We start from the raw sequence: 27995 nt of genomic DNA, 5'->3' as shown, positions 1-27995 counted from the left end.
TCCCCAGTCTCCATAATCACGTGAGCCAATTCCTTATAATAGATGTGGGTGTGGGTGTGGGTGTGTGTGTGTGTGTGTGTATGTGCAACCTCTTGGTCCTGTTTCTCTGGAGAGCACTGCCTAACACAGTGCTGTGTTCTTAGATTAACATGCGTGTTTATCTGCAATACAGACCAAGTAATTTAAGTAAACACAAAATAATGATACCTCTCTCTCCTTTTTTAATCATTGGAAGCTAAAGGTAAGTTTAACTTTTAAATCAGTTAATATACAAAATCTTCATTCATTCCAACAACTTCTTGAAATCGATTAAATGCTGTTTAACGACATGGTTACATTTCCTAAAGTTTTAGAGTGTATCATCCCAGCTTAGTAGTTACTCTGAGTATAATACTAAAAATAATGCAGCCCCTCAAAGAAAGAATAAAATAATTTTAAGTTCTTGGTTCTGAAAGAATAAATATTTTGAAACATAAAATTTGCCTTCATCTTAAAAGCCTTTAACATTAATCTGAATGTTAAGAGGCCTGTAAGTGGGTCATGAGGTATTTGTTCCCAGGCTGAAAAGCTGTATACAAATTGTTCCCTGGAAAGAATTTTCAACAGAGATCATAAAAACCAAAAGGACTGACAATGGAAAGTCCACCTCACACGGGCCTGCCCTGACTGCTGCGACATTCTACCCAGCGCTTTCCCACGGCTCCAGGCTCTTCTCAGAGCTAGGAGGATCCGTGGTCCTTTCAACCCGGCAGATGCAGATATCTACTTTTTCTCTCAACTCTGCTTTAAATATAACTAATCAAATGATAAGATGTTGGCTTATACAACCAGAGATTTATCACATCATAAATAACCAAAAACAACATTTTCAAATGTCCATTTCGAATGACAAGACTTGGGTTCCTCAGCTACGACCCAACCCCTGTGGAAGCGCAGCGCCCACCCGGCCCGGCTCCTCCCCACGGCCCCGCGGGCAGAAGGACTCGCCACCGGCCGCCCGTGTCTGCTGTGCTTTCATCAGCTGTCCTGCTCGCGTCACTGAGTCTCACCCTCCCGCTCAGCGTCTGCGGCGCTGCGGCCGACCCGCGTGCCCACTCTGCCGTTCACCTTGGCGTCTCAGTACCTACTCCTCCCCAGCCTGCGTGACAGCTGGCAAGTGACTACTAGAGACGCGCAATACAACCACCACCACCTGTTCTTCACACAGCATCCTGGCGTTTCAAACCTTAAAGAAACTGTAAAGGGAAGAGGATGTCTGACAAATCGAAACATTTGCTTTGATGGATTTAACATTCTAGCTCACCAAACACACAACCCGTTTGCCTTAACATCAGCTGAGTTCATTACTAGACAGAAAATTAAGTCAGCAGAAAGATATTTCAGTAGCTGTGGAAACAATTTCAAATGCATCCTTTCATATGTAAAAATAATTTCTACAAATCAGTTTACTGTTCTAAACATATTTATCATAAGTTTAAATAAAATAACCATGAGAAAGGTGATCTGGTAACAAATCTTCTAGCCAAGGAATCGCAGCATCATTTCCCTTTCCTGCGTCATGTAAACTCCTTTGAGATAAGGCCATCTTCCAGGGCCAAGATTCTGTGCACATGTTTCAACAAAGAGAGTAATTTAGATTTTCATTTTCATGTCCAACATTTCAGTACGCACCCAGGGGTACACCCTCAGGAAACTGAAGCAGAAATAACAATGTATCTGGAAGACGACCAGCAACCAATCACCAATCAAACCCAACAAGTCCTTTCTTTTAATAAAACCCAGCTTTATACATTTATATATAATTTATTATGCAAACATTGTTTCCATTGAAACAGTAACAAGACTACCTCTCTCCCAGCTCTGGTCCCCTTCATCCACTGTTACTCCCTCACCAGTCTGTGGTTAAGACGCAAGCATCTGTCACACAATGTGCAGAAAAGCAACTGCAGTTCTGACCATGTGAAGAGGAGACGTTCCCTCAGCAGATTCTGCAGTTTACAGCTTTCCAAGGCCAGTTCCCCGGTGACACTTCACAGCTAGCGTGAATGAGCTCCTCTCAGGTTTTAAGATTACAAGAAAAAACATGCACGTGAATTAACTTACACTTCAGCGTGCACTGCTCACACATGCGATCTGTACTCAGTTCAACACTCTCGTAAGTGTGAGAAAAATTCAGAATAATTGTTTTTAATGTTTAAATCAGTTTGGGCATAATTAAGAAAAAGAACATTTTAAAAACAAAGAAAAACATCTCTTTGAGATAGGCTCCTGTTACATCTATACCATCACAGCTGTTCCCACAACTTAGGAGATATCAAAGCAAATAGTAATAACAAGAAGAGATTCCAAATCCATGAGACCTGGGGGAGGGGGTGGAGGAGAGGGATGTTTTCCAAAAGAGGAAACATGGAAGTCAGCCACAGTGTGAAAGTTTTGAGGAGAACCTGATCAGTAAGGCAAGGCAAAATCACATATGCTAAAAACCCAAGATGACTTGTTAGGAAGACATTTAGCTGTCGACCCAGGACCTCTGAAGCAGAGACAGCCACACAGGACATATAAAAATAAAAACCAACTACAGCTGATTTGGAGGAAGGCCTGGTCAATTTATCTTCAGGTTAGTTCAAATCCACAATGGGAAGCAAGTCACTACGATTATAAATCTAATTTTCCAACATAATATGTCTTTTTCAACTTTTGGCAATTCACATGTCACACCACCTTTTTCTTCTGTTATCTTCTGATTGACCTGATTTGTGTTTCACCCAATTTCGCGGACACAGACCCTGAGTGACACAGATTAGATGAAGCTTTTTTTTGAGTACCTGTAAGTGTCCATCATTACCACGTGAACATGATTTTAGGTCCTACACCGGGCACCGGGCACAGGTCCTGCCCCGATCCGGACTCTGCCCTCCTGGAGCCCACCAGCAGCACCACCAACCACACCAGAGGGTAACAAATGCTCCAAGTCTGATCCGTAAAAAATACAAGTGACAAGGGAGCATGTAACAGCGTCTGGGGGAAAGGGGGGAGGGGGTGTCAAGGAAGTCCTCCCCAAAGAAGTGGCTCGGGGCGGAGCCCCTAGGCCGAGTGGAGCCCCGAGCCAGGGAGCAGGGGAAGGGGAAGAGGGGAGGAGGAGGGTCTGGCCCCCAGCTGGGAGCTTTCTGTCTGCTCCCTAACTCATCACACACAGGAAGGCTCCACCTCACGGAGGGTTAGAGGTGGCCACAACGTTCCACACGTCAAAACACACTATTTCTTAAACTTCCCATGGTTTTGTATTAGACCACTGTAATTTAAGAGAGAAAACTCCTAGTTCTGTAAGTCAGAGTAAGACTTTAACACATCTATCAAGAAGACTTTACTGAGGCACATTTTGAATCGGGAGAGTTCATCTCCTCCCTCGCAGAGGAGTATGAAGCACACACTTCACGTTCTAGGCAGTTCCACAGAGCTGAGCCACGCATAAAAGGAGGCCATCACTGACAACGCTTCTTTAAAACAAAGCACCCGCCAGAAAACCCGGCTTATCTCAATCGGTGGGCACAATTCCCATTCACCACTGAACTAAGTCCAAATACAGAATCACCAGGCAAAAAGCTTCTCTTTTAAGAAAAGAAAAAATGTAGAAAGCGGACAGTAACTGCTAAGTAAAAGAAAGACACTGGAGAGGAAAGGCGGGTGTCTGCATGAACACAACCTGGTCTTCGCAGACGTGCTTGTTCATATTCTGGAAACAGAACCGTGAAGACACTGTTTTTAATACAAATTTTCCTAGTACCTTTCAGAATTGTACTGTCACTGGATTTTCCCAGAATTACCAGTAATGTTCTACTTTGGCTTAGAACATTTTGTCATTTCATCAGTGGAGATAAGAATCATCTTGCTATCACTGCCGCCATCACGTTCTGCTGTGGGTGCATTCTAAAATCGGTAAAGCTGCTTTAAACACAAACCAAATTTCACTTAAAAATCTTGAAGTCAACCATTAGTCACAAATCTTCTAGATTTTTGAATGATCTAGAAAAATAATGAAAAAGTTCTATGAATATGTAAGCAGTTTGACTATTTTAAACAGAAAATATATTCTGAATTTTCCAATAAAGCCACATAAACACTGTCTGTCAGTCAAACTGGATGGCAGGAAATAAGCCAAGCCTGTCCACTTAAGAAAAGAAGCTCCGAACTGTACACGGCTTACTCATCTACTCCTCCAAAGCACGGCACTTGGTCAGAGTCATAGACTATTGTTATAAAGAACTCCAATGCCTAAGTGAAATATTATGCACACTTATTTATAATGTATTTACCATCTGTGAAAACTTCCCAGTGAATAAAATCAAAACCATGCATTCTGCTAGAGCACCTAGTATATTGTGAATAGCAATTAGCACTACACCCCAATAATACTGATATATTTCCCAAAAACTAAAATGGGGCATGTGCACATCTCATCATCAAATCATTTTTAAGAAAGTTATTGTTAATTAAGCATCAAATTGTTAAATGGCCCAGGTACCAATACACACAAGGTCCCAGAGGAGGCCCCTACATGCCCAGATTTCCACTTGTGATGTCCATTAGAAAAATATGGAATAGAGAAAAGGAAAATGTTTCTTTTTACACTTTCTTCACATGATTTTGAAACCACTCAGGAGTTCTCAATGTCATTAAACCAGTAAAAATGCTTCCTGGGGTCACACACCATGTCTCTTGTTATCACTGTGCGCCACCCTCTCCCCACCTACAACACGGCCACAAAGCAGGCACTCAAATATCTGCCAAATGAATGAAAAAACAAAGCCTACCTAATCCTGCTTCGTCTTAGTGAACTTAAAAAAGTGGTGAAAACTGGCTCTAAACGCTAATTTAGAGTTTAAAAAGGCGAGCATCTGGGATTTGTTCCAGCGATTAACTACCACAAACGTTCAGGGCTATAAATGTTTATTTACTATGTCAGAAGCACTTCAGTACGATGCTTAGAAGGCCAGAGTGCATAACAATCAATTAAATTAATCATCCTAGAATACCTTCCCCAAATCATTCTTTTGTTTAAAAATTTCTAATTGTTCTCCACCATTTTTAGAATAAAGTCCAAATTCCTTGGCCTGGAATTGCAGGCCCCTGTTTATGCAACAGGCGTGTCCTGAACTCTTCCTCTGAAGCAGGCAAGCACCACGGATAAAAAGATGAGCAGCAAAGGCGGCGGCCCTTACAGAGCTCCCACCCCTGGGAAGCAGCTTAGCAGGGCCTGCCCGAGACTCGGGCCGGGAACCCAGCAGCAGGCGCCCTGCTCGGGGCAGCCTCGCAATGCTGCCTGGTTGGTTCTCAGACGCCGAGCTAAGACCTGGTTTTCCATTTTACAAATACCACTTTGGCAGCTACAAAGAGAATGAATCAGAGCCTCATGTCCCACTATTTTTGCCAAACTGGCCCATTTTTGAGCTTTAGAAATCCCAACTTCACCTACCACGATGGCTTTCAGTCAAAGCCCAGAACAAGCCCCTGTGCCCCCAGGACCTCAGGGAGCCCACTCACAGGGACGAGCCCGCCCCTCCCTTTGATGTCCCTGCAATAGCCCTGCGCTGCGGGACAGGCCCTGGAGGCACGAGGGCCATCCTTCTGCCGTTAATGACACTATCAGTCAGGACTGTAAAATCCTGGATGACAAAGGCTGCCGAGATTCCCCTGAATCCCCCGGTGCATCCAGCACAGTTCTCTCGAACAATGAGCCTCCACGAGGTACAACGAGTAACTGTTGCTTATCAGCTGGATTATACTTTATTGAAACATCAAAGTGTGTGAAAGTCCAGAAGTATAGCATGGAACAAAGAACAGAGGGCTTAAAAGTAACACTTTCTAAAATCCAAAAACAGAAGTAATATTTCCAAAAAATATCCTAAAACCCCTGCACGTTTTTTTCCATATTACTTAACTTTGTGTAATACACACAGAAAAGCAAAGCCGCAGGCCTGGCAGCAAGAACCCCAACCAGAACACCCACCTCAGTTGTGATCCCTGAGCAGAACCCCGGCCTATACTAAGAAAGCAGGCACGCACAGTCAGCCTGGCTCCCTCACACACGCCGATTCCCAACTGCTCTCTCTCCAGCTCAAAGCCTAGGAGATTAAAACAGCCTTGTCCACTTGGAAACAGGCCAAATAGACCTACTTATTATTTAATATATGATTTAAACAAAAGGGAAAAATTAAGAATGACAAAACCATCATTAATATATGCCCAAGAACACCTTCCTAACTGAACGCTGACAATCAGATTATGCACATCTCTAACTCTTCCAGATTTACAGTTCTGCTATCAGAAAGGTTCATTACAGTCAACTGTGGAGAAGCTCACTATTCTGATGCCCTGATACGGACTTGGCCCTGGCGCTCATCTTTTGATTATTTCACTCTTTACTTCCACCAAACAGAGGTAACCCTGAAGGACATCTACCTGTATTTAGTTTAATATGTCAAAGATAGAAAACTCTTAAAATTACATTTCAATCTTTTTTCTATTAACATAAAACCCAGTGTCCTAACAAATGTAATTATTTCATTAATTGTCAAAGTTTAATATTAGAGGTGTTTACTTCAATTCAAGCACCTTCCCTTTCACATGTCATTTTTAAGAAAAATATTTGCTTCACAACATTTATTAAATGTTAACAAAATATATTTTTAATTCAATTTATAGATTAGTCTACCATCTAGGCAAAATGTTTCAAATAATCATTTCTTCTGTTACAGTGCTGAATGAAATCTAAGAGCCAGGCACTCCCACAAGTCTAGAACTGTATTTTTGTTACTGTTGACTTAGTCAGTAATGTTATTAAGGAGATTCTCACCAACATAAATAATAACAGGAGGAGACAAGCATGTGAATACAATATAGGACACGAGTCAACTCACTTCTACCAAGAACTTTCTTTGTAATGTCCAACTACACCCTCTGAGCCTCAGTTACCTAAAACATCAAATAAAGGTACTGGATTACATGATCTCCAAAGTCCCTTCCAGTGTCAAAAGTCCACCAAATTCTAATTTCTTCTGAAACAAACAAATAAGTCACGTTGCACAAATTCAGAGTTTACTGACATTTTGATTCAAGAGGAACAGCTCCAAGCAAGGGATCCTGGGCTGCTACAGAATCGTTAGCACTGCAGAGCGAGCCTCACCAGGAATGCGTGAGTCACTCCTGAGAGATCCCTTAATGAAAGTCTTCATGCAAGAAAAAACTACTGAAAAACAGTCAATGGCCAACTGGTCTGAAATCTAAAACACCAAGAAGGAAAAAGTTTTGATGTGCTTGAATGACGTATCAAGTACAGAGCTGACCTCACAAAAAAACCAAGTTAATGCTACTGGGTTTGTTACTGTTTTCTAAACTATTTAAGGATGATGTGATGCTCTAAGATTTCAATTTATAATTACTTATCAAAGTAGCACGAGAACAATCATTTGTTTAAAGTTAGTGAGAAAACCATACAAAATGGTGACATTCTCAGTTTCATAACTTACCCCCTTTTAACCCCTCCCATACAGATATTTCTCTGACATTAAAAAAGAAGTCAAACATTTTATGATACATTTTTAGAGCATCATTTCATGAAGTATTTTATACAGTTTTTCCTGTTATAAATCAGCACTGAAAAATGTGTGCGCTGTAAGTCCATTACTTACTCACTTTTATTTTCAGTAAATGACTGTATGAATGTAATTTACTTAATAAGCCTGAGAATTTGTTTTATCAAAGAACAATTATACATCCTCTTATAGAAAATGTGGCTTCTTATTGTGATTCTTCAAATCAATAAGCAGAAGTCACACATCATTTGACCATCTTCCTAAGAGATTATTACAATGATCAAATATTATTACAAGCTCATAATATCAGCAAAAAAAAAAAAATGCTGGACCCAAAGGGTAAAATGTGTAAGTAACAAGAAAAATTATGAATTCTAGCCCTGACTTGGTCATCATCCAGCAAACGCAAGCTTAGGAAATCCACTTGCCTTCTCAAGGTCCTTCCTTTACATCTGTCAAGTGAAGAAAAGCCTGCCCACTCCTCAAGCAAACTGTTACAAAGAATAGAAACTACATTCAAACTTCTCCTGTCATATTTTCATCTGGCTATACAGTTAAAACAACAGATTTCAATATATATACTGAATAAATTCCTTTAGAATAAGTAACAAAATGTTAGTAATGTAAATGCTGGATCTAATGATACAACTGTGTTGTTAAATTTCTCTCTGTAATGCAAAGGCTTTTAAATACTAGTTAAAACTGCATGCTTAATTTTTAACTGAAAACCCAAAAGAAAAAGGAAAAAATATTTTCATGTTTCCTAATTGCCATGATTTTTAGGGCTTCCAAATTCTGTGTTTATATGTCCTCTTGAAGCAAAATGAGTACCAGTATGCTTTACTGACATCTTATAGTTTTGCAATTTTTTAAAAGTTTCCATAGTGTCTTCTCAAAACATCACTGTGGAGTGGGTAAAATAATTTCCAAGTTACAGGTAAGAAAATTCAAGAGAGAAGTTATGTGACTTATCCAAGATCACACAAGGAGAAAATAACAGAACTCAGATTTCCTGACTCTTACAAATCTGTATTACTAAGTTCAGCCCATTTTGTGTCTGTAAACACACACACACACACAGACACACAGACACACACACACACACACACACACCCCTGAGTAACTGCAGTTTAGTCCTGGAAATTGAAAGGCTACAGAAATCTGCATATGAACAAAATTTTCTCAGGCTCCGTAAAGCCACAGTTCACAGCTAGGGTTTCATGGGCTGGAAGGCAGTTCCTCAAGACCAAAGAAAAATCGTGTTCTGCGCAAAACCCAACCACATCCTGGAGCGTTCTGAGCCAGCCTCAGGTCCCAGAGTCCCTTGATTTTCCTAAATGAACACTCCTGCCATTACCACAAGAGTCCTCACCCACAACTCCTGCTTTACCAAGTATAACCCTTCTGGCCAGGACAATCCTTTTTAAAACAGTATTTATAATACCCTTTTATTGTTCAAGAACCTTTATAAATTCCCTGTCACTTAACTGTTAGGCAAAATTTAAATTCACCTTAGGAATTCAGGCTTTCTGGATAAATGAATAAAAAAAAAATAAAGGCCCATTGTGAAGAATATTTCAGTTTTGAAAAATCATGTGTTCCACACTTTTTAAAAAAATTTACATAAAGAAAATGTTTTTCAAAAATCCATTTTAATCAAAAAATTACACAAGGATACACGTTCAAATAACATTTTCATTTAACAAATAGCTATAGAATGCCTAAAATGCAAAGTCCTATAATAGAATGAGTAACAAAAAATGTAAAAATTAACTTATTTCCTTCCCACAAAGAGCTTAAAATATAGCAGATAAGGAGTAATAAAGACATACATCTATGAAATTGCAATAAATTATGATACTGACCATATTCCATATCAAATGACATTACCAATTTTCTAAGAGGTTTTTTTTTTATTTAAAAAAGGGAGGTAGGTATCAAATGATATCAAATGCTTTTCTGCTCCAGTAAGCTTATAATACAAGTCTTCTTACTGAACCCAATGAGGTGATGAATCATATAATTAGATATTCTTTATTAAACCATCTTTATATGTTCAGATAAATCTTCCTTGGTCAGATAAACCTTCTATGATTAATGAATGACTGACTCTTCAACTGTTCCATTAGTCTTAATTTTATTACAGAGTACACCAATATTCGTAAGTGTTTTCCAAACTCTGCTCTTTAAAACACTAGGATCTCTTAAATTGTTAACCTGTATTCCATAACCAAAACAGAGGGAGACAAAGCGAGCGAGAAGTCCATCGTCAAAGGAATCTGCAACCTACTGGGCTCCACAAATCCTGGGCTGCACTTCTCGGGGACCCTGATATACTAAAAAGTGCACTGCGACCCTCCAGAACACCACCCTATGCAGATTCTCCCAAAACTGTCTCGCCATGAAATTCCTCCACAGGACTTCTATTAATACCTTGAAGAGCTTTGGTAATACCGCCTTTGGTCCAATTTTTGGTACTAAGAATATACTAACTCAAGAGCATGAGTTGGAAGATTCCTATTTAATCTTAGGAATCAAAAACAAAAACTGGGCCTAGAAGTCTGTTGTGAAGCCAACGCACGTGACTTCAACTCTCCCATAGTTATTGGTTTGTTAATTATCACCTCAAGTCAATTTTTAAAAACTGTCCTTTATCGTATTTAATGCAGTTTTTCTCCACTCAGTTCTACTTGGGAGTTCATAGTTACTCTACTGTCTTTTCTGTCATATTTTCCTATAAACCTCGGCTTACCTTTTTATTTTTAACCTTTCTAGATTTATTTGTTCTAAGCATATCTTTTGAAAGCAGAACATAGCTGAGGATTACTTTTTTAGGCTCAGTCTGTCTTTTAAAAGAGAAATTCAACACATTTAGTATAAATTGTTTTACTGATACTTGTCTTTTATAGTCTTGTTTTTTGTTTTCTGGTTTTTTTTTTCATCTCTTGCCATATGGACCATGTTTGCTTGCATTAATATTCTCCAGCTACTCAGAAACAAACATATATCCCCTCCTATTTAAAGTCTACTAACGGTGACTTCCACGTTTTTTAAGTTCTCCTTTAACCGGTTCTTGGCTGACTGTCAAAGGGAAAATGAAATCCATCTTATGATACATAATCTAATCCAGGTCCAGCAAGGCCTGAGCGCGCCGCTACTTTCCCCCTAACATTCGACCACCAAGTCTTTAGATTACAGGTTTTATAACCACAGCCTATCTTTCTAAGCTATTCCTGGCATTTTGCACTATTTCCAACCTTGAACAACACGTGTTCAGTCTTGCTTTCACACTTAATTTGGTTCGATGCTCATTCCCAGTGCTTTCGCACAACGATGTCCACTTCCTAAACTTAGTTTTGCCTCTCCTCCTACAGCATATCTTTAAGTATTTTTTCTAAAGAGCACACATGCAATACATTTCTCTAACCCTTGAAAATCTAACACCATCACTCGATTCTCATCACATGTGAACAGTAGTTTGGCTGTGCACACGGTGTTCTGGCCACAACACTGCTCTGTTCTCTGCAGCGCTAGTCTGTTAGTTCCAGTATTTTGTGATACTGAAGAGAACACTTCGATCCCTTCCAATTTCTTGGATGAAGATCCAAGTTCTCGTGACTTACTTTTATCAAGTATTGTTAAGAACTACGTGTGTTTACTACCACTTAATCTAGTGCCTGCTAAATCAAGGTAGCAACGCGAATGCGAATCGCCACCATAACGGGTGTGATAAGGGAATTTGTAGTCTGCTTTTTCATTTCTGCCCAAAATGTGCCTTTTGCTCTGTGATCAATGAACAGTTCTGCTGATCCGCTTGCCCAGGTTTCCTTTAATGGGAAGTCCCCTGATTATTTAAATCAATAATTATGCATTTTCAGCTGGCACACAGACTGCCTCTTTCATACTGATGATTTATGAACCAATAGCTCCAGAGTCTCACTTCCACTCTACTGGATAGATCTCCCTGCCTTGGTAGCCGAACCAGAAATGTCTAACACCTTGAACACCTCGAATCCGTCCCACCCTGTGCTCCCTCCCCTGGGAGCGACGCCACAGCGCAGTCATCCCATATGACACCCCTCCCCGGCCAGACCAGACCTTCTGACTCCCTCACCTCCACGAACCCCCAGCTCCTATTACCTCTGCCTCCCAGCACCTCTCTGCTGACCCTTGCTGCACTACTATAACCTATTCACTGCCCTTCCTGACTTTGGTAATAGAATTCCTGCTCTACACACTCACCATAATGATCAGTCTAAAATGAAAATCTAACTATGTCAAACTCCTGCTTAAAACCCTTTAAGGAATGAAACTCTTTCCTCAGCCTTGCTACTTACTGGCTCGCACACTCCCCCTTATAAACCCTATATTCTGGCCTTAATGAACCTTAGTGAACCACTGACACTTCTAAATGCCAGGCTCTTCCATGCCTATGTGCCTCTGGCACTGCACGACATCTTAGCTGAAACACCCGTCCCAGCTAGTCTGCCTGGTCAACCTTGCCTCATTTTATAAAATACTCCTTTTAGTAATTTGTCCTAGGGTATTTTAAGGAATCAGTTATCTATGCATTTGAGGTCCAATACCTCACTAGCTCTAAGGATTACACAAGCAACTACTATTTAAGGGCAGAATTTGTCTCTTCCTCATTTTTTTTAAACCTCTAGTACCTATTGAAGTCTGATATATATTTTTTAAATAATCAAATTTGGAAAACAAAAAGTTATAAAGAACACAGGTCTAACAATCAGGACCTGATTAGTTCAAATTCACATGAGCATCTACTTTCCCTAAAGGAAAGTTCAGAACGAGAACGCAGTATGGGGTGACAGAGCGAGGCCTCGAATCCTCCTCTCGGAGTGGTCAATACAGGCAGCCTTCTAATAAACAAATGCCTGGAAGAATAAGGGATTAATACTTCTCAAAAGTGTTAAAGCAGTCCACAAATGCAAGGCAGGATTATTTCTTTTGCTTATCTTTGCGGAAGAATTTCCCTATGAGGATGTAGAAGACAAGAGATCCCTACTTGGCCCTTTCAAAGAAGTTTGTCCAAAAAGCTTTTGATAGACGATCTGTTTGTTTCAGCTAACTGGACACAGTATGCTGCTACGCACACAATAAATTTTCCGTGTATCTCTGCCATGTCGCTCAGCAACTCACAGAGCAACCACGGGAGCCTGGCAAAAGCACGTGATTACTGGGCCAAACACTCGGCTGTAACACCAGAAAAATCATGGCAACCAAACTATAACCATCCATGGCAAAAGACTGACACCCATAACATGCCAAGATAAATACTTGGACCATCTTCCAAACCTGATTATAGAAAGCATTCTACTGAATTCCTTGTATTACATAATTCATAGCAGTGAATTCTACCCTAACAAAGCTGATAAGGCCCCATGGAATACAAGCTAGTACTTGGAAATACTTTAATGAGTATGAATTATGTATTACTGTAAGGTCATTTGTTTTAACAGCCTTTGGTCTGTAACAAGTACTCATTAACCAAAAAAATCATCACAAAAAAACAGAAAACACTTCTCATGTAAATGAAGGAAAAATTTAACAGATTTTTCTGAATTAACAAATGATTTCACATTTTATCCTCATTTTAAAAAGCTTAGTAACTGCTGTTTATTCATTTTAGCACACGTCCTCTACTACAGACACTGATCACTCCTGAACTTCAGAAAGCCTCTCTTCTTTCCAGACTACAGTTTACAGTCAACTAGAAAGAGGTTTTAAAAGCTTTTCTATCACTTCCTCTGACACTCCTAAACACCAGGTAAGGAAAGGAAACCTAGAGCCAGGTGGTGAAGGCACGACGCCCCCCCCCCACCCCACCCAGGTCTTCCCGTGTCCCCGCCGGGGGACTTCTCCACCGCCCCGCCCCCGGGCCTCGACACCGGCGCCAGACCTGAGTCAGTGAGAACAGCACCCGCTTAACGGAGAACCAGGTTCGCAGGACACACCAGGGTCTAGGAACAAACTGTATGAAAACTGCCTTACCCCCTCCGGCCCACTCTCTCCCTTCCAAAAAAGAAAGAGGAACAGTATTCGGGCCTCTGGGCTGATTCCCCTTTGCCTGTGCACAGACTTCCAATGCGAATGAGAATCAGGAGAAGATGAAGGGCGGGAGGAGAGGCCGGCAAAAGGCCCCGACTCACGTTACACAAAACGGCCCGGGCTTTTAATAAAAAGATTTCTCAGCGTACTGACTTCTGAGGGGAATCATGGCTATGCTTTATGCTTTAAAATTTTCCTTCTGAGAAACTAAATTCAGTTGCTGTGACATTCTCCTTGATACCGCGAAACCGAACTGGTCTCTGAATGGGTCCTGCGACGTCCGCCCAGGCGGCGGCTGCGCCAGCTCCGCCCCTCCCCCTCCCCGTCCCTCCCCCACCCCTTCCCCCAGCCACTTCCTCCCCCCCCCCCCCCCCCCCACCCCCGCTCAGGCCCGCCGCTGCAGCCCCCCCAGCCCCCCACCCCTGCCCGGGACCCGCCAAGCGCCCTCCCCGCTGCTCCGCACATGGCCCGCAGCGGGGTCACGCCCCACTTCTACTTCCACCGGAAAGGAGCGCACTTCTCCAGCACACTGATACGGGAAACTACAACTTAATGAAGATACAATCCGAAGAATGAGCATTATTATTTTAAATTAATAGTAGGAATAACAAACATGCTATGTTGATGGCACTACTGAGGATTTTACATGAGACTTTAAATATAAAGGACTCAAAAAAAAACTGAAAATCTAATTAATAGTAATTATAGACTTACACTCAAAATGGAATTATATATTGATACTTAAATTTTGTTTTCAGAAACCTTTTGACTGCAAAGATCCACTCCTCTGACTAAAGAATGATAAACTCTTAGAAAGACGGCAGACAATAAGAGGCTTTAAAAGTACAGAGTTATTAAGGATGGAAACAGCATTATTTGGGTCCTCACAAGAAAATACCCTACATGTTGTACTTACAGCTAAAGACAGGCAGCAACACACAAGTTACCTTTTAATTTCTCCCAGTATTCATTGACTATTTACTTAGCTTTCAGTGAAACTGCCCTTTTAAGGGCGCCACGGTGACCAGGACCTGACACACCTTCCGTCCACAGGCTCGGCCCCAACCACCCCTGCCGCTGAGCCCAGGGCTCCTCCACCACAGGCCGGACCGTTCCGCGGGGCTCAGCCACATCTGACCAGCGGCTGCCTCTCAGACAGTGTCACCTGTACATCCCACAAGCATCCCAGACGCCACCTGAGAGTGGCATTCCCCACCCTGGCCACACAAAGAAGCCATTATTTATTCCTAATTTGGTTAGTTTTGACAAATGGGGATTTATTCTGTACTCAATGCTTAAACACTAGGACTCTGAACTCTAAGCTGGTCTGGTTAATATTTCTTCTCCTTCATTCTTCAGTGTTAGGCACTGTGGTGACTATCTAAAACTAAGGCAAAACCTGTGCTCCCTGATACCTTAGAGTGTTTAGAGCATTCCCAGCCAACAGCAGGAAGCAACATCACTTTGATATTCACTTGATTCGTAGGTTAGGCGTGGGAAGACGTCTCAGCCACAAACTGGCATGTGAAGGCCAGCTGTATCTTGCACAGAGACATGCAGACTCCTCAAACCAAAGCGGGACGAAGTGTGTTTCTCCTAACTCCTGTGATCATACCCCTGCTTACGAAAGACTACAAAGAGAGTCAAACTGAAAAGAATTAGAGGATGTTCCAATGAATGAAGAGACACCTGTTTACACCTACTGAAGGACATCTATACCCCTGCCTTCAGTGAGGCAGGAAAGGCCACCACACAGATAAAATATCCTAAGAGTCTGCAAGACAGTGTCTCTAATTTCTTTATTTCAGCCTACTTCAGTAAAGAGCCACAGCTACTCAAAGGTGAGGAGAGAAGGGGTGAAGAGAGAGAAGCTAGAACTGGAGATGAAGGGCACTGTGACCCACTCAGGCCCCCACAGAGATTGGGGGAGGGGGCAGCCTAGAGGCCCGTCACCCTTACCTTCTCCATCCCATTCAGCCGTTCCCGGAGCACAACCAGCCTGTTCACCACAGCTGCTGGGAATACAGAAAGGAACAGGGCAATTCCGACCCCGCAGGTACTAATCAGAGGCATAAAGAAACAGACTTCACAGTATTAGGAAGCGAGGATTCTGACGCCAAACTGCTCCTACAAGAGCTGCCAGGAAGGATGCCCGGGAAGGATGCCCAGGCAGGCTGCCGGGTCAGGCCAGGCCCGCAGAGAAGATGCCGCAAGGGAGTCTACAGAAAGCGTGGGAGCTAACCAGGCAAAGGGGAGGGGCCGTTCCGACTGAAGCAGGGACAGCTGGGGAGCACAGGACACAGCAGGGCAAGAACCGACGCCCAAGCCACACTGCTATGAGACTAAGGGATTGAAAATTACTCTAAAGACAATAGCTGAAGGATTTTAAACAAGGAAAAAACCTACCTAGAAAGAGGCAGAAGATCTTGGGGATGTTTGTTTTAAAAATGCATTAATAGGTAGATAGACAAACAAATAAATGTAACTCAATCCTAAATTTTAAAAGGGGGAAAAGTTAGAAGATACTAAAGAGGGATTTCCTTAAACAAAAAACAGCCCTTTTTCTTGGTAAGTTTAAAATATACTATAATATCACTGAAGTCTACATTTTCAATAAACTAAATTTCTTCGTACATCTCATAAGCCTGACTTATCATAATACATTTTTTAATAAATATACCTGAAGTCCTCATTATAATAACCTTGATTCTGTTTTCATGCTGGTTCCTGACCTGCCATTAACTAAGAACCAATAAACAGGTAACAAAGCACTATAGATTTTACTGCTATTAAAAACAAAACTTGAAAACACAGAGGTACCAGCAACTCTTTACAGTCATATCCTGGGAGAGGAAAGGGTCAAGCCTCTGAGCACAGTATTCAAGGCCTCTGACAACCATCTCTTAGCACCGACCCAGGTTAACTCCCTGTGTGCTTCTTCATTAGTTCATGAATAGACAACGTACCTTTGGTCCATTTGGCTTGCTTTTTATAAGTACTGTGTTTTTTAAAATAATTATTGACATTGTGATTATTCTTTCAAACTCCTAGCAATGGAAAGATATGAAAAGTACTAAATAAAATGTATCTATTTCGGGTTTTTTCCTTTTGAGGGGGTGGAATTAGACTGATTGATTGATTTAATGGAGGTACTGAGGATAGAACCCAGGACCTCATGCCTGCTAAGCACACGCTCTACCACTGAGCTACACCCTCCCCACCAAATATATCTATTTCAAAGTCGAACAACTTTCTACCATGTCAGCATTTGATGGCCACAAATTAAATGATAATCATCTACCAATTGAATTAGTAATTATTCCTAAGAAGGAAATAATTTCAAGTATTAAGCTAGTTATCTATTAACTTAGTTCAACATTTTCTCCATGAGGGGATTATCAGAGCATGAAAATAGAATTAATTTGGCAAATAGACAGCAAGCACCTTCTCCGGGCAGAGAGGCCCCTCCCCTTTACAGAGCAGCCAGACCGCCGAACTCCAACTAGGAATGGGCTAGCCTCCAAGGAAGGGAAACAGAGGGACACTCAGTGAGCATCTTAGTAAATCATACCCAAATCAATTTAATCTGACTTCTGGTCCTGTTTTAACCTTACATTCTAATTTGAGGAACTCAGTTTTCATTTTGTTCCTTTTTGCCCAAGCTTCTACCTTATACCTAATCGCCCAGCGGGTCTCGGTCTGGACTCCACACCCCGCCCATCCCCACCGACTTCACGTCTGGCAAACCCCTGTTGTTCCCAGTCCTGTTCCCATCTCAGCCCACTCTGAGATCTTTCAGAACTTAAAATTCTGAGTTCAGATGCCAAGCGCAGACTCTCACCTAAGTGACCACCTGCGAGTCGGACCTTCACAGAGTAAGAGCTCCTTCACACCTTGACCTGTGGGCCCTGCAGGGAGTCTAGACTTCCCTGAAATCAACTGCTCAACTGTCCTGGACACGCTCTGGCTGTTAGAATCTTCCCAGACCTTCTGCCCCGTACAGCCACTGGGATGCAGTCATCTGCCATTCCTGGAATGGCCGGTTCTGACAAGAATGGTCCCAGGCCCTGCAGGAAACACAAATATGGACGGGACATGGTTCACACCTTCCAGAAGCACACACTCCAGGAAGGCAGCTAAGACAAGCACAACCATGGGGAGGGGCAATAAGTACTAAACGCCTAAAGCAGCAGAAAAAAGATTTTTGTGTTTTTTGTGTATAAGACCTGAGCAGAGTTTTAAAGGATAAAGATGATTTTTATACACGGAGACTGAAGAGCTATAGTACAGAAAATGGCATTAAAAGCAGTGAGAAAAGCATAAAGATAAAGCGGAGAAGCCACAAAGAGTACAAAATTTATCAAAAAATGTAAGCTGCAGTGTCAGACGTGACTAACTCTAGGGGAGTACGAACAAGTGAAACTGGAAAGGCGGGTCCAGCCCAGGACAGCGCCATTGAGAACGGGTGAGCCCGCCGAGGTCACACAGGATCTGCTCGTTCCTGTCTCTCATTCTCTGCTATAAATCAAAACTGAGAACGTTCTAAAAGCATAAAGATAGATCTGTTTAGATTATTTGTCTACTCACTTTCGGCTACCTACCAACACCCCCAAATTTCTCTTCTTTCAACCTGTGAATGGGTGGGACCCAGCAGGAAAGCGGGGAGGACAAGAGGGGAAGGGACAGAACGAGGAGGTCCGCAAACGACCAGAAGCACAGGCCTGTCCACCTGGCGCCGCGGGAGAGCCCCGGAGGGCAAGCGTGCCTCCCCAGCTCAGACAAAGCTGAAGCTCACCTCGACTATTCACAACTAAGTTTAACATCAAAAGCCGTGCAGGCCAGCTGGATCATCTCTCCAGCAGGCTCAGAATGCATATGCAAACACCCCACAAAATTCACGACGAAGAAAAATGGGTATTCGTGTCTTACTCTGGAAATGCTGACATTCAGAGGTTGACAACCCGCCCCGTGAACAAAAAAGGCCCAGGAGTGGGCAGCGCGTCCTCGGGGACCACACCCTGCAGACAGGAGCCCGGGCATCCCAAGCGCCCCTTACAGCCCAGGCGCCCTTGTGTTAACCGACCACTAATCACACTCGCAGGGCTCTCTCTCCCAAGCCCGACACGCAGCTCTTAAACCGGGTTCTCTGGATGCTAATTTAGCTCAGCCTAAGACCCTGTGCGTGGCATTTGCAAATATATAAAAATGAACCTGGACTCAATCCACGATTTCAAGATGCTCTTTGTTAAGCTAGCTCTTCTTACATTAGTTGTTTTATATACATTTATTTATTTATATTTTTTTTAAAGCTGGGGAGTAGAAAAACTGATAAACAAAATGAGCCTGGATTTACCGATAAACTCCAATTGAAGAAAAAGGTGGGAAAAAAAAATCACTGATAGAAAGTAGTTTTAAAATGGGCAGGAAGGTTGTCTTAAACAAAGAACACAACTTACATGTAAAGGCCTGCACCTACTGACAAGGAGGGAAGGTAGAAGGGCCTCAAGGACCAGACACTTGTTATCAATGGAAATGAGGCAGTCATGGAAAAAGGAACAGGTTACTCATCGTGCGGCTCCTGACCACTTTCCAGCTCGGCCAGATACGCAAGACAGAAAAGCCAGGTGCAGCGGGGCCCAGGAGCCAGGGGGAGACCTGCAGGGAGAACTCAGGTCACGGGGCTGGAGGCAAAGGGCTTCTGCCCTTAAGCAAAAAGCAAAGCAAACCATCTCAGGGGTAAGGGAAGTGGTAAGCTTTCACACCCAGCTAAGAAGAATACTCTAAAAATGCCAAAAATGGTGAGAACAGCACACAGCATAAGCAGTGCGCTCATGAGGGGCCGAATGGCTGGGACAGAACTAAAACCAGCACTTCGGTGTACTGTTTTCTTTCACTTATTTGAAGTGGAATTTTCTCTTCTGTTATTACGCGATTGTTATTTATAATGATATATACGTGTCTAATTTACTTTAATTGATTTCTAACAGTGATTTCGGTAACACCTATCCACTATTTGAGCTGGGACACTGGTTATACATGCTACAAGGGTCTGATTATTAAGGGTAAACAATTCCAAAGGTCTGCACATGAGAAAGGATGTTAGCAGCAGGAACAGAGTTCCATTATAAATAAGTAAATAATTTTTTAAATAAAACAATCTTTTTAAAATAGACCACATGGCATTTCTTACTGCTGCCTGAGGAACACCTCCATCAGAATCCCCTGCACTGCATCACAGGCCAGATCTGTGTATAAAATTGTCTGGGAAACTTGCTTTTAAACACCAGTGCTTGTACTTCTATTAGAATCTCTGACACAGGTATTCTGAGGACCACAGTTTGAGAAACACAGTAATAGGACAAATGCTTCAAAAATGCTTTGAAAACCCATGTTGGTGATGGTAAAAGGGTCACCATGTATTCTTGAACAGCTATACAAGTTTTGTAAAAATTATTTTCAGTGTACAAATAGATATAACTATTTCAAGGAATCATGAACTAAATCCTGTAGGATTGATTTGACTAATCTCTAATCATTTTGCTGTGGGAGACAGGATTTTCACTGAAAAAGGGAACATTTAATAAAAAAAAACGAGAATGAACTTCTAAAGAGGGAGGCGTGGCTGCAGAGAAAAAGGAGACCACCAATCACTATCTCTGAAACACGCAACAGAGGGAGAAACTGGTCAGCGGGGCTGCCAAATGTTTCAGGATTCCATAGCCAGAAGGACATAGAAGTTATTTTCAATATACCAAAATGACAGACAACACTGAAGCCTGGCACCCCTGACTCAAGGGATCTAACGGAATGAAGCACACACCTGTGAGACACTGACCAGACAGCCTGCGCCTACCCACGAGCTTCACCACCCACGAGCTTCACCACCCACCCGCTGCCCCTAATCAAAGCCACTTTCCTGGGACTGGCCTCCATAGTGCAAGTTTCTCCTCCTCTTTTGATCCTATTTCATGGTAAGGACATGGCAACACATCCTCATGTTTCTCATTTCAGAGGCAAGAGAAATACTTCCCAACTGCACGGTCAGGCCTCACTGAGGCATCTGCTGACTTGAATCAAGGCCCCGATACGCGTGGTCAGAGGTGCAACATCAACACTATCAGCGAGTCTATACTGAGCCTGTACCGTGAAGATGCTCTAATTCAAGAGACGTGAAAACCAAAACCATGCCTAGTATTCAGAACATGACACAGTTAACACACAAGGTAACACGGACTGCTATGGGATCTCATAGGATGTGGATGAGCAAACGTACATCCTTGGGTTTCAGTTTATTCTCACATTAAATGAAAAGGCCAGGTGAGACAATTTATCAGTTTCCTTCCAGCTCTGGAAGTATCTGATTTAATGAATCATGCACTTAAGGTCTCCTAAGGAAAACTCTAAGATAACGGTGAGTGGAAAACCTGACTTTGGAGCAGCTGCTTAGTGACAGCAACAGAGCATGATCTACAGATGACACACGCACCCCATAACTTGGGTGCCTTTATCTCTTAGGTACAATCTCTGCACAGCTTTGAAATATTCTGCTCAGAACAAAAAAATCAGAGATCTAAAAATCTTTTGTGTGGTAAAGAATCTAAAAACAAAGAAGTATAGATTTTGCTTGTTAAATTTTAAGTGGAGGAGTGATTAGACGTAAAGACGAGGTCAGCAGGCGACCCTAATCTGGTGCGACTGGTGTCCTTAGAAGAAGAGCAGACACATGGGACGGGGCAGGGACTGCAGTGATGCGTCTACAAGCCAAAGAACATCAAGGACTGTCACCAACACAGAAGCTAAGAAAAAGGCACAGGACACGTCCTCCCAAGAACAGAGAGCACAGCCCTGGGGACAACTTGATTTCTGATCCATGACCCTTAGAACTGGGAGAGAGTAAGTTTCCACTGTTTAAAGCCACCTAGTTTTTGGTAGTTTATTGGGGCAGCCCTAGGAACCTAACACAGGAGGCGTTCAGTGCCAGAGCCCAGAGAACCTGCTCCCTGGACTGCAGCAGTCAGGGCAGGTTCTGGGGCCCCAAACAGTATCACCCTCCTTATCCAGGCTGCGTCCAGATCAGGACAGTGGCTGTGTGGTCTCGGGCCGGTGGCTTTCTGATCACAGAAGCTGCTCCCAACTCCCTTGGTGGCCTGGTATTGGGAAACTTCACTAGAAGCTCAGACTCCCTCCCAACCACCAAATACTACTTAATACAGTTAATAAATCCCTCCCTACTTACAAGAGAGAGGGAAAATGATTAGAATAATTAGAATAGCGGGAGAACTGCCTGCTAAAATGTAACTCTCTGTCACCAGCTGATAATTTAAACACTTCAGGTCGTAAAACAGCAAAGTGATGTTGAAAACAATACGCCGTTCAACAACCAAAATATTTACCAAATGTAGAAAACTTTTTATTAAAACTTTATTTTAGATGTATACTGAAAATGTTTAAAAAATGCCAGTGTTCACAGAATACCTCAACTGCCACCATGCTATTCTAAATGTGTATTAATATCAGACTTAAAAATACAAAACAAAATAAAAGAAGTGAATTTGTAGGTTACCACAAGAAACTGAGAATAAAACATCAATTTCTTGCTATAAAACCAATCCATCAATAAGCATTCTTCTTGTATAATCCTTCAATTTACATGTCTTTGTTGAATAGCAAACCATGCCTAGAAATAAACTATTTGAAATAAGGAAATGCATTGGCCTAAAATAAATTCCCTACTGCCCAGTTCCGCACGGCTTTATGACACCATGCAAACATACCACATGACTTCACTATAGGGTCCAGCAGTTAGATATAAAAAGCAATGGAAGATCTGCAACTCCTTGCACTCTGGAGGCACAATTCTTATCAACATCTTGGTCTGTTCAGTTTTTCCAATCATGATACAATAGAAGACATGTGGCTTTGTCATGGTTACAACCACAACAAAAACTGTAAGAATCTGACAGGTGAATATTAGAATATGAGAAAAATACTTTACAATAAAAAAACAGAACTGGAAGCTTAATAGAAAGAAGATTCTAAATTTTTCCACTTTTGAATCAGTATTTAAGGATGTTTTTCCAACTCTCATTTTTCTGTTGTCCAAAATATAACCCCCAAGCCTGCTGTGGCTTTTTCTATCTCAGGAACTAAGGATTACTGCCACCACCACCCCCCCAAATTTAATAGGAATGTTAACTCCGGGTGGGAATCATTAAGTTATAAATATGGGAATTGCGGGACAGAAGGGAAGAAGAATTAAGGCAGAGAAAGTAGAAATGGCAGCAGAGCTGGGCAGGAGCCCATCCACATAAAGCTGGGCCGAGAAAGGGTGGGCAGCGGGCCTGTCATCACAAGAAACAGAGACGTGCTTCCCACACCGAGTGTCCTAAGGACAGAGAAACAGATGGAACGAAACTAGCACTTGCTGTGCCTGCTACCAAACTGCTACAAAGTGTTCCCACTTACTCCTCAGAGCAGCGTGACCTGAGCTGAGAAAATAATGGTCCAAACACACCAAGTAACTCAGCCGAGGTCGTGCGGTCGGAGAGAAGCCTGGGCCTTAGTCTTTTTCACATCGTGGTAAGCACAGAAAACGCTGCGAGTGCAGCAAGGTCACATAAAACGAAGAGGCTTCCGAGCTAGCTGGTGGCGACTAGCCTGGAAGCTCTGAAGCCCCAGGCCCCCCCGCGGGGTCAGTACCCCAACCCGCCCAGAACCCACTGGGGCCAAGCACTGGGAAGTCCTCCCGTGTAAGCCCAGGACTGCGGCATCTTCCGTTCCATCCCCAACCCCCCCACCCCACCCCATAGCATTAACTACACCCAGGTGAGCCTACAGCTAAGGCTGCTAAAAGCCAGGGGAAGAGTCAGGTACCTCACGCGTACACCCCAGGCCACAAACGCCCTGACTGTAGCCTCTCCTTACAAATACAGGCCCCTTCTAGAATTTCTTTTACTGGGAAAAAAGTCTTATAAAAGACTCAGTCAATTTTTCTAAAAAGAAAATAAATCTGTGCACCCTCCAGCTCATGCCAGACACTCCCTCTAAAAGCAACAAAGGCAGTCATTCCAGCAGACCTCGAGCGAAAACGGCTAGTCAGAGAAACACCAGAACACATTCCGACCAGCGTCATCATTATCAGTCAATCAGACGAAGACAAACGTCTGACATCAGAGGCCATCTTGGTTTAGCGGCAAGAAGGAAGCCGGAAGAGATGCACATGCATTCCAGGTCCAGGGTGGGTGTGGGACCCCCAAGGGTGAAGAATGATAGAAAACTCTGAAAAGGTGTAGAAATCTAAAAGAGGTTGATGTATTTGGCAGTGAATAACTAGACAGTATTCTGAGGAGACTGAGGAAAATCAAGAGATTGTCACAAGGATCAAAGGACCAGAAAAGGCTATATAAAACAAGGCTGCAGAAAGTCCATACGAACCCAAACATCAACCCCAGAATCATGTCTAGATCTCTGTTATTACCTTCTAGAGCAGGTCTGGGCCCAGCCTGACTGTACAAATAAAGCTTTATTGGAACACAGCCACGCTCACCTGTTCAGAGACAGTCCATGGCCACAAGGGCAGTATCTGTGACAGAGACCATGTGGCTCCCAAAGCCAGAAGTATTTATTCGCTGGCCCATTAGAGAGAAAGTCTGCAAACCCGTGTTCTATACGAAAGCAGCCTGTAATGAAAAAGTTGCCTTTAACAACTTACACTGATTATCAATAAAAGACCAACAATAAAATTTACAGAAATGTCTATTTCCATTAGGTAACAGAAAACATGTATTTCTAAAATTTCATAGAGCAATTAAATAAGTTCCATTCATTTATACACTATTCCAATTAACACTTCCAACACCTATTACAAAATAGATCATTATATAGGCTTATTCCATAAATAGTATGAAAGAGCTGTTATTTTAGCAAAGGTTAAAAAAATTCTATCCTGCTGAAAAAAAATTAAGGAATGCTTCACGCCATCGCTCTGTCTTCTCATTCCCACTGCTCACTAAAAACCATGAAATACATTCTCTAAATGTTTTCTTTAGAACAAAAAAATAATACATAGGGATAATCAAACTATGAATCACCAAAAGAGGGCTCAGCATTTGGAAGTTTTGTAACACTAAGAATAAATGGCTCTACATTAGTTCTATGCAGTTTAAAAATTCTCACCAGCCATTATAACCTGCAAATAAATATATTTGATTACAATTATATAAATTCCCTATAAAAATGAGGGGACAAGGAATTAAACTGAAACATTCAAAATTATGAAGAAATGCTTCATAAAACATCTTGCTATATAGTCATAGAAATGCTGATAAAATAACTGCTGATAAAGCAATTCAGCATGAACAGTAATCAAAAATGTCATTTCCAAAACAACCTCAACTATTATACTAAGTCTGCTGCCATGTTTTTTTTTTATATGTGATGTACTAACATACCTACCCACATACCTCTTGAGCAAATATTTCAAGGGACAAATATTTTAATTTGAATGAAAACAGGAATGTGGACAGAGTACTGCTTTGTGCAGCTGCAGCTACACTGCACATTTTTAAAATACTAAAGCCTATTTTAAAAAAAAGGAAACAGAACCTGAAAGGAATTTTGGAACCTATTATCTAATTAAGCAACTTCTCTTCCAAAACTGCACTAAGTAATCATTATTCTCTCCTCTCCAGATGCCTTGAATGGTGGCTACGTTAGTAATACCATAAAGATACACATTAAAACATCAGCCAGGTGGTGGGAAAATAGCTTTGTTCTAGAAACACGGTAAAAGTCTCTAATGATATCTCAGACCACATATATATACATATGTGAAAAAAGAGAAATCTACATTCTAGTAAGTGCACAATAGTTGAGAAGAAAATACGTTTACGTGCCTGCAATAAATCGGAGCTCCGACTGCCAACTGCAACCACCAGAAAGTTGAAGGGAGAGGAGTAGGAGGTTAAATACTCCTGTCCACAAACTGTAACTGCATTGTGGTCACGAAAAACTACAATGCGAGTTTTCTTATTCGGATATGCTAACACCGAGGCCTCCAATCTCCCTCCCACCACCATGCTGCCCTCATACCAGACGTGCTTTCCTCATTCTTGGAGTAAGTGCCATCTTAACTGGGCCGGGAAAGAGCTCTTGAGATTGTCCAGCCAGGACAATGAGTGAGTGGGAAAAGGAGTGGAGGGCCTGCAGATACGATCTAAATAAATAAACCTGAGCAGCAGTTCAAGATTAGGAAATCAAAGTCATGACCTTTACTTTTTTCATTGAAAATAATTTTTTAACTGTGGAAAGATTCCCAAGTAACTTAAACGCTTAACCATATGGATGCTGGCATTTCTTGGTTTTCATTCTCAGATAATCTCAGAATGAAACACGGGATCAGTCACACCAGCGGTTGAGTCCAAGGTGCGGCTGGACCGGGAACTGAGACCTACGTGCACCTGGTCCCAGGAATCCGCCGCCCTTCCTCATTTTGTATGTTTACCCCACAAGGCCCCCTCATATTACATGTTTTCCCCACAAGCCCCCCATTTCGCGTGTTTACCCCACAAACTTCCCTTCTATTACGTGTTGACCCCACAAACCCCTATTTTGCATGTTTACCCCACAAGCCCCCCATATTACGTGTTTATCCTACAGTAAAGCTCCCCCTTATATTACATGTTTACCCCATAAGCCCCCCTCATATTACGTGTTTACCCCACAAGCCCCCATTTCGCGTGTTAACCACACAAGTCCCCCATTTCTCGTGTTTACCCTACAAGCCCCCCTTGTATTACGTGTTTACCCCCCAAGCTCTCCCCGCCCTCCGCGGACGCCCCCCCGGGGAGAACCACCGCGCCACCCCCCAACCCCCAGACCGGCAGTAGGAGGAAGTGCCCGCCCCCCAGCGGGAGCCTCGCCGTCCTCGCCGCCCATTGGCTGCTGAGGCCGTCAGTCCGCGGGGGGTGGGGCCTCCTGCGCGAGGGCGGGACCTTAGGCCCGCGCCTCCGGGAGGGTCCCGGGCTGCCCCAGACCCCGGGAAAGCAACCAGCCTCCACTAGGGGTGCCTTCGCCTTCTAATTTCGCCGCACTCCTCTTGCCTTACCCTTTGTCTCCTCCGAGAGGCAAAGTTTTTCAAAGTTACATCTCTCCCCAACCCTTGCCAGCTCCCACGCAGGCCAGGGCCAAGCTGAGGATGCTGCGGTTTTAAGAGTGAAGCAAGCTGTGGACTGGATCCCCCCGAGGGTAGCAAAGGATTCCTTCCGCTGGAAATGAAATTGCTTACGTTTTACGTTAACCGTTCTAGGTGCACTGGTCTTCATTGTTATAGCCAAGAAAGCTTGGCGTCCATTCAACAAGAGTTGCCACAAAGCATTACAGAGTTAATTGCAGCTCTTGTTTAACTATTCATCGTTTTCGGTGTTGGTCCACTTGTCCCAAACGTACCATAACCTTTTCAGTCAAAGTACTAAGCTGACCACACCCGCAGCAGCTCGGGTTCCCGTTCAGAACAGACTGATTACACGCACATTCTGTACTTCATTCTGTAATGCAACTCGGCGAGACATACTACTGCAGGAAGCAGGGAGTGTGCATACCTCTTGAAACTACAGATTCCTTGGAGGAAGGAATTAGAAACAGTGGTTCTAATTATGGTGGGGACACAGTGCTCTACAAACTATGGGCATTTGATTGTATCCGTTGCAACCTTAGGATCAGTAGCCTCGAAGGAGGAAAATCATTTCATTTCTGCAGTATGTTCCTGACTTTCAGTTCCATCACCAGAACTGCTCAAGGATGGGAGCGAATCTTAGAGTCAAGTAAGTATATTTTTAGTATCTATCCCTAACAAGGCCTACAGCTACGCGAGAACACCATTTGTCTGATACATCGTCTCCCAAGGCCTACAGTATATAGGAAAGGGGTAACAGGTTCTTAGGATCTCACTGCAGCACCCTTCGTGGCTGTGTTCGCTCCCTGACATTGTCCTGGGGCCACATGGTCTTCTCATTTTTCTCCTTTTTCCTTTGCGCTCCCTTTCGTCACTCTGGCTTTGACTTCCATGTTCAATTTATTTCTTTCTTTTCCATTGCCATTATCACCAGTAATATTCGCTCTTGCCCAGCAATCCCTCTCTCTGACGTTTCTTAATCCTGACAGAGCCCCCAGAAAAGCTCCTTCTCCTTCTGCAACGGGTCGGTCATCCACCTCGCACGTCTCAAGCTCAGTCTGCGCGGCCCCACCACCCACTTCTGCCCAGAACTTGGCTCGGCTCAGTCCGGCTGCGGCCGAATCCTGACAGCTGGACCTGACCAATCCACGAGCAATAAATAA

General features: G+C 42.8%; 2 protein-coding genes across 8 annotated transcripts in view; one reads left to right on the top strand and one right to left on the bottom strand.

Annotated features, from left to right (window-relative positions):
- The window catches only part of NEK7 (NIMA related kinase 7), a 129818-nt gene that overhangs the window by 101196 nt on the left and 627 nt on the right, over nt 1-27995 (bottom strand). For 2 of the 7 annotated variants that reach the window (XM_032466818.1, XM_032466811.1), the window contains exon 2: nt 24208-24340. The exons of the other annotated variants lie outside the window; for them this stretch is intronic. The gene's annotated coding sequence lies outside the window, so the exon portion shown is untranslated. The remainder of the gene's footprint in view (nt 1-24207; nt 24341-27995) is intronic. 7 annotated transcript variants of the gene reach the window in all.
- Nucleotides 886-27995, top strand: LOC116659227 (basic salivary proline-rich protein 1-like). The gene is made up of 8 exons (XM_032466455.1): nt 886-1119; nt 5172-5323; nt 5582-5745; nt 13444-13520; nt 15639-15842; nt 26475-26704; nt 26786-26906; nt 27822-27995. Exons 1-8 carry the CDS (start codon nt 886-888, stop codon nt 27993-27995), a joined length of 1356 nt encoding a protein of 451 aa, XP_032322346.1.

The sequence above is a fragment of the Camelus ferus genome, chromosome 23 (genome assembly GCF_009834535.1).
Source record: "Camelus ferus isolate YT-003-E chromosome 23, BCGSAC_Cfer_1.0, whole genome shotgun sequence".
Taxonomy (NCBI): domain Eukaryota; kingdom Metazoa; phylum Chordata; class Mammalia; order Artiodactyla; family Camelidae; genus Camelus; species Camelus ferus.
The sequence above is the reverse complement of the archived record's forward strand: the minus strand, read 5'-3'. Positions and strand labels throughout refer to the sequence as shown.

Excerpts from the sequence above, each read along its gene's own strand:
- LOC116659227 (XM_032466455.1), top strand. The coding sequence starts at position 886 with ATGACAAGACTTGGGTTCCTCAGCTACGACCCAACCCCTGTGGAAGCG. Across the intron at positions 13,521-15,638 it reads CCGGCGCCAGACCTGAGTCA|CCGTTCCCGGAGCACAACCA; the intron begins GTGAGAACAGCA and ends CATCCCATTCAG. Across the intron at positions 26,705-26,785 it reads CTGCCCCAGACCCCGGGAAA|GCAAAGTTTTTCAAAGTTAC; the intron begins GCAACCAGCCTC and ends CTCCTCCGAGAG.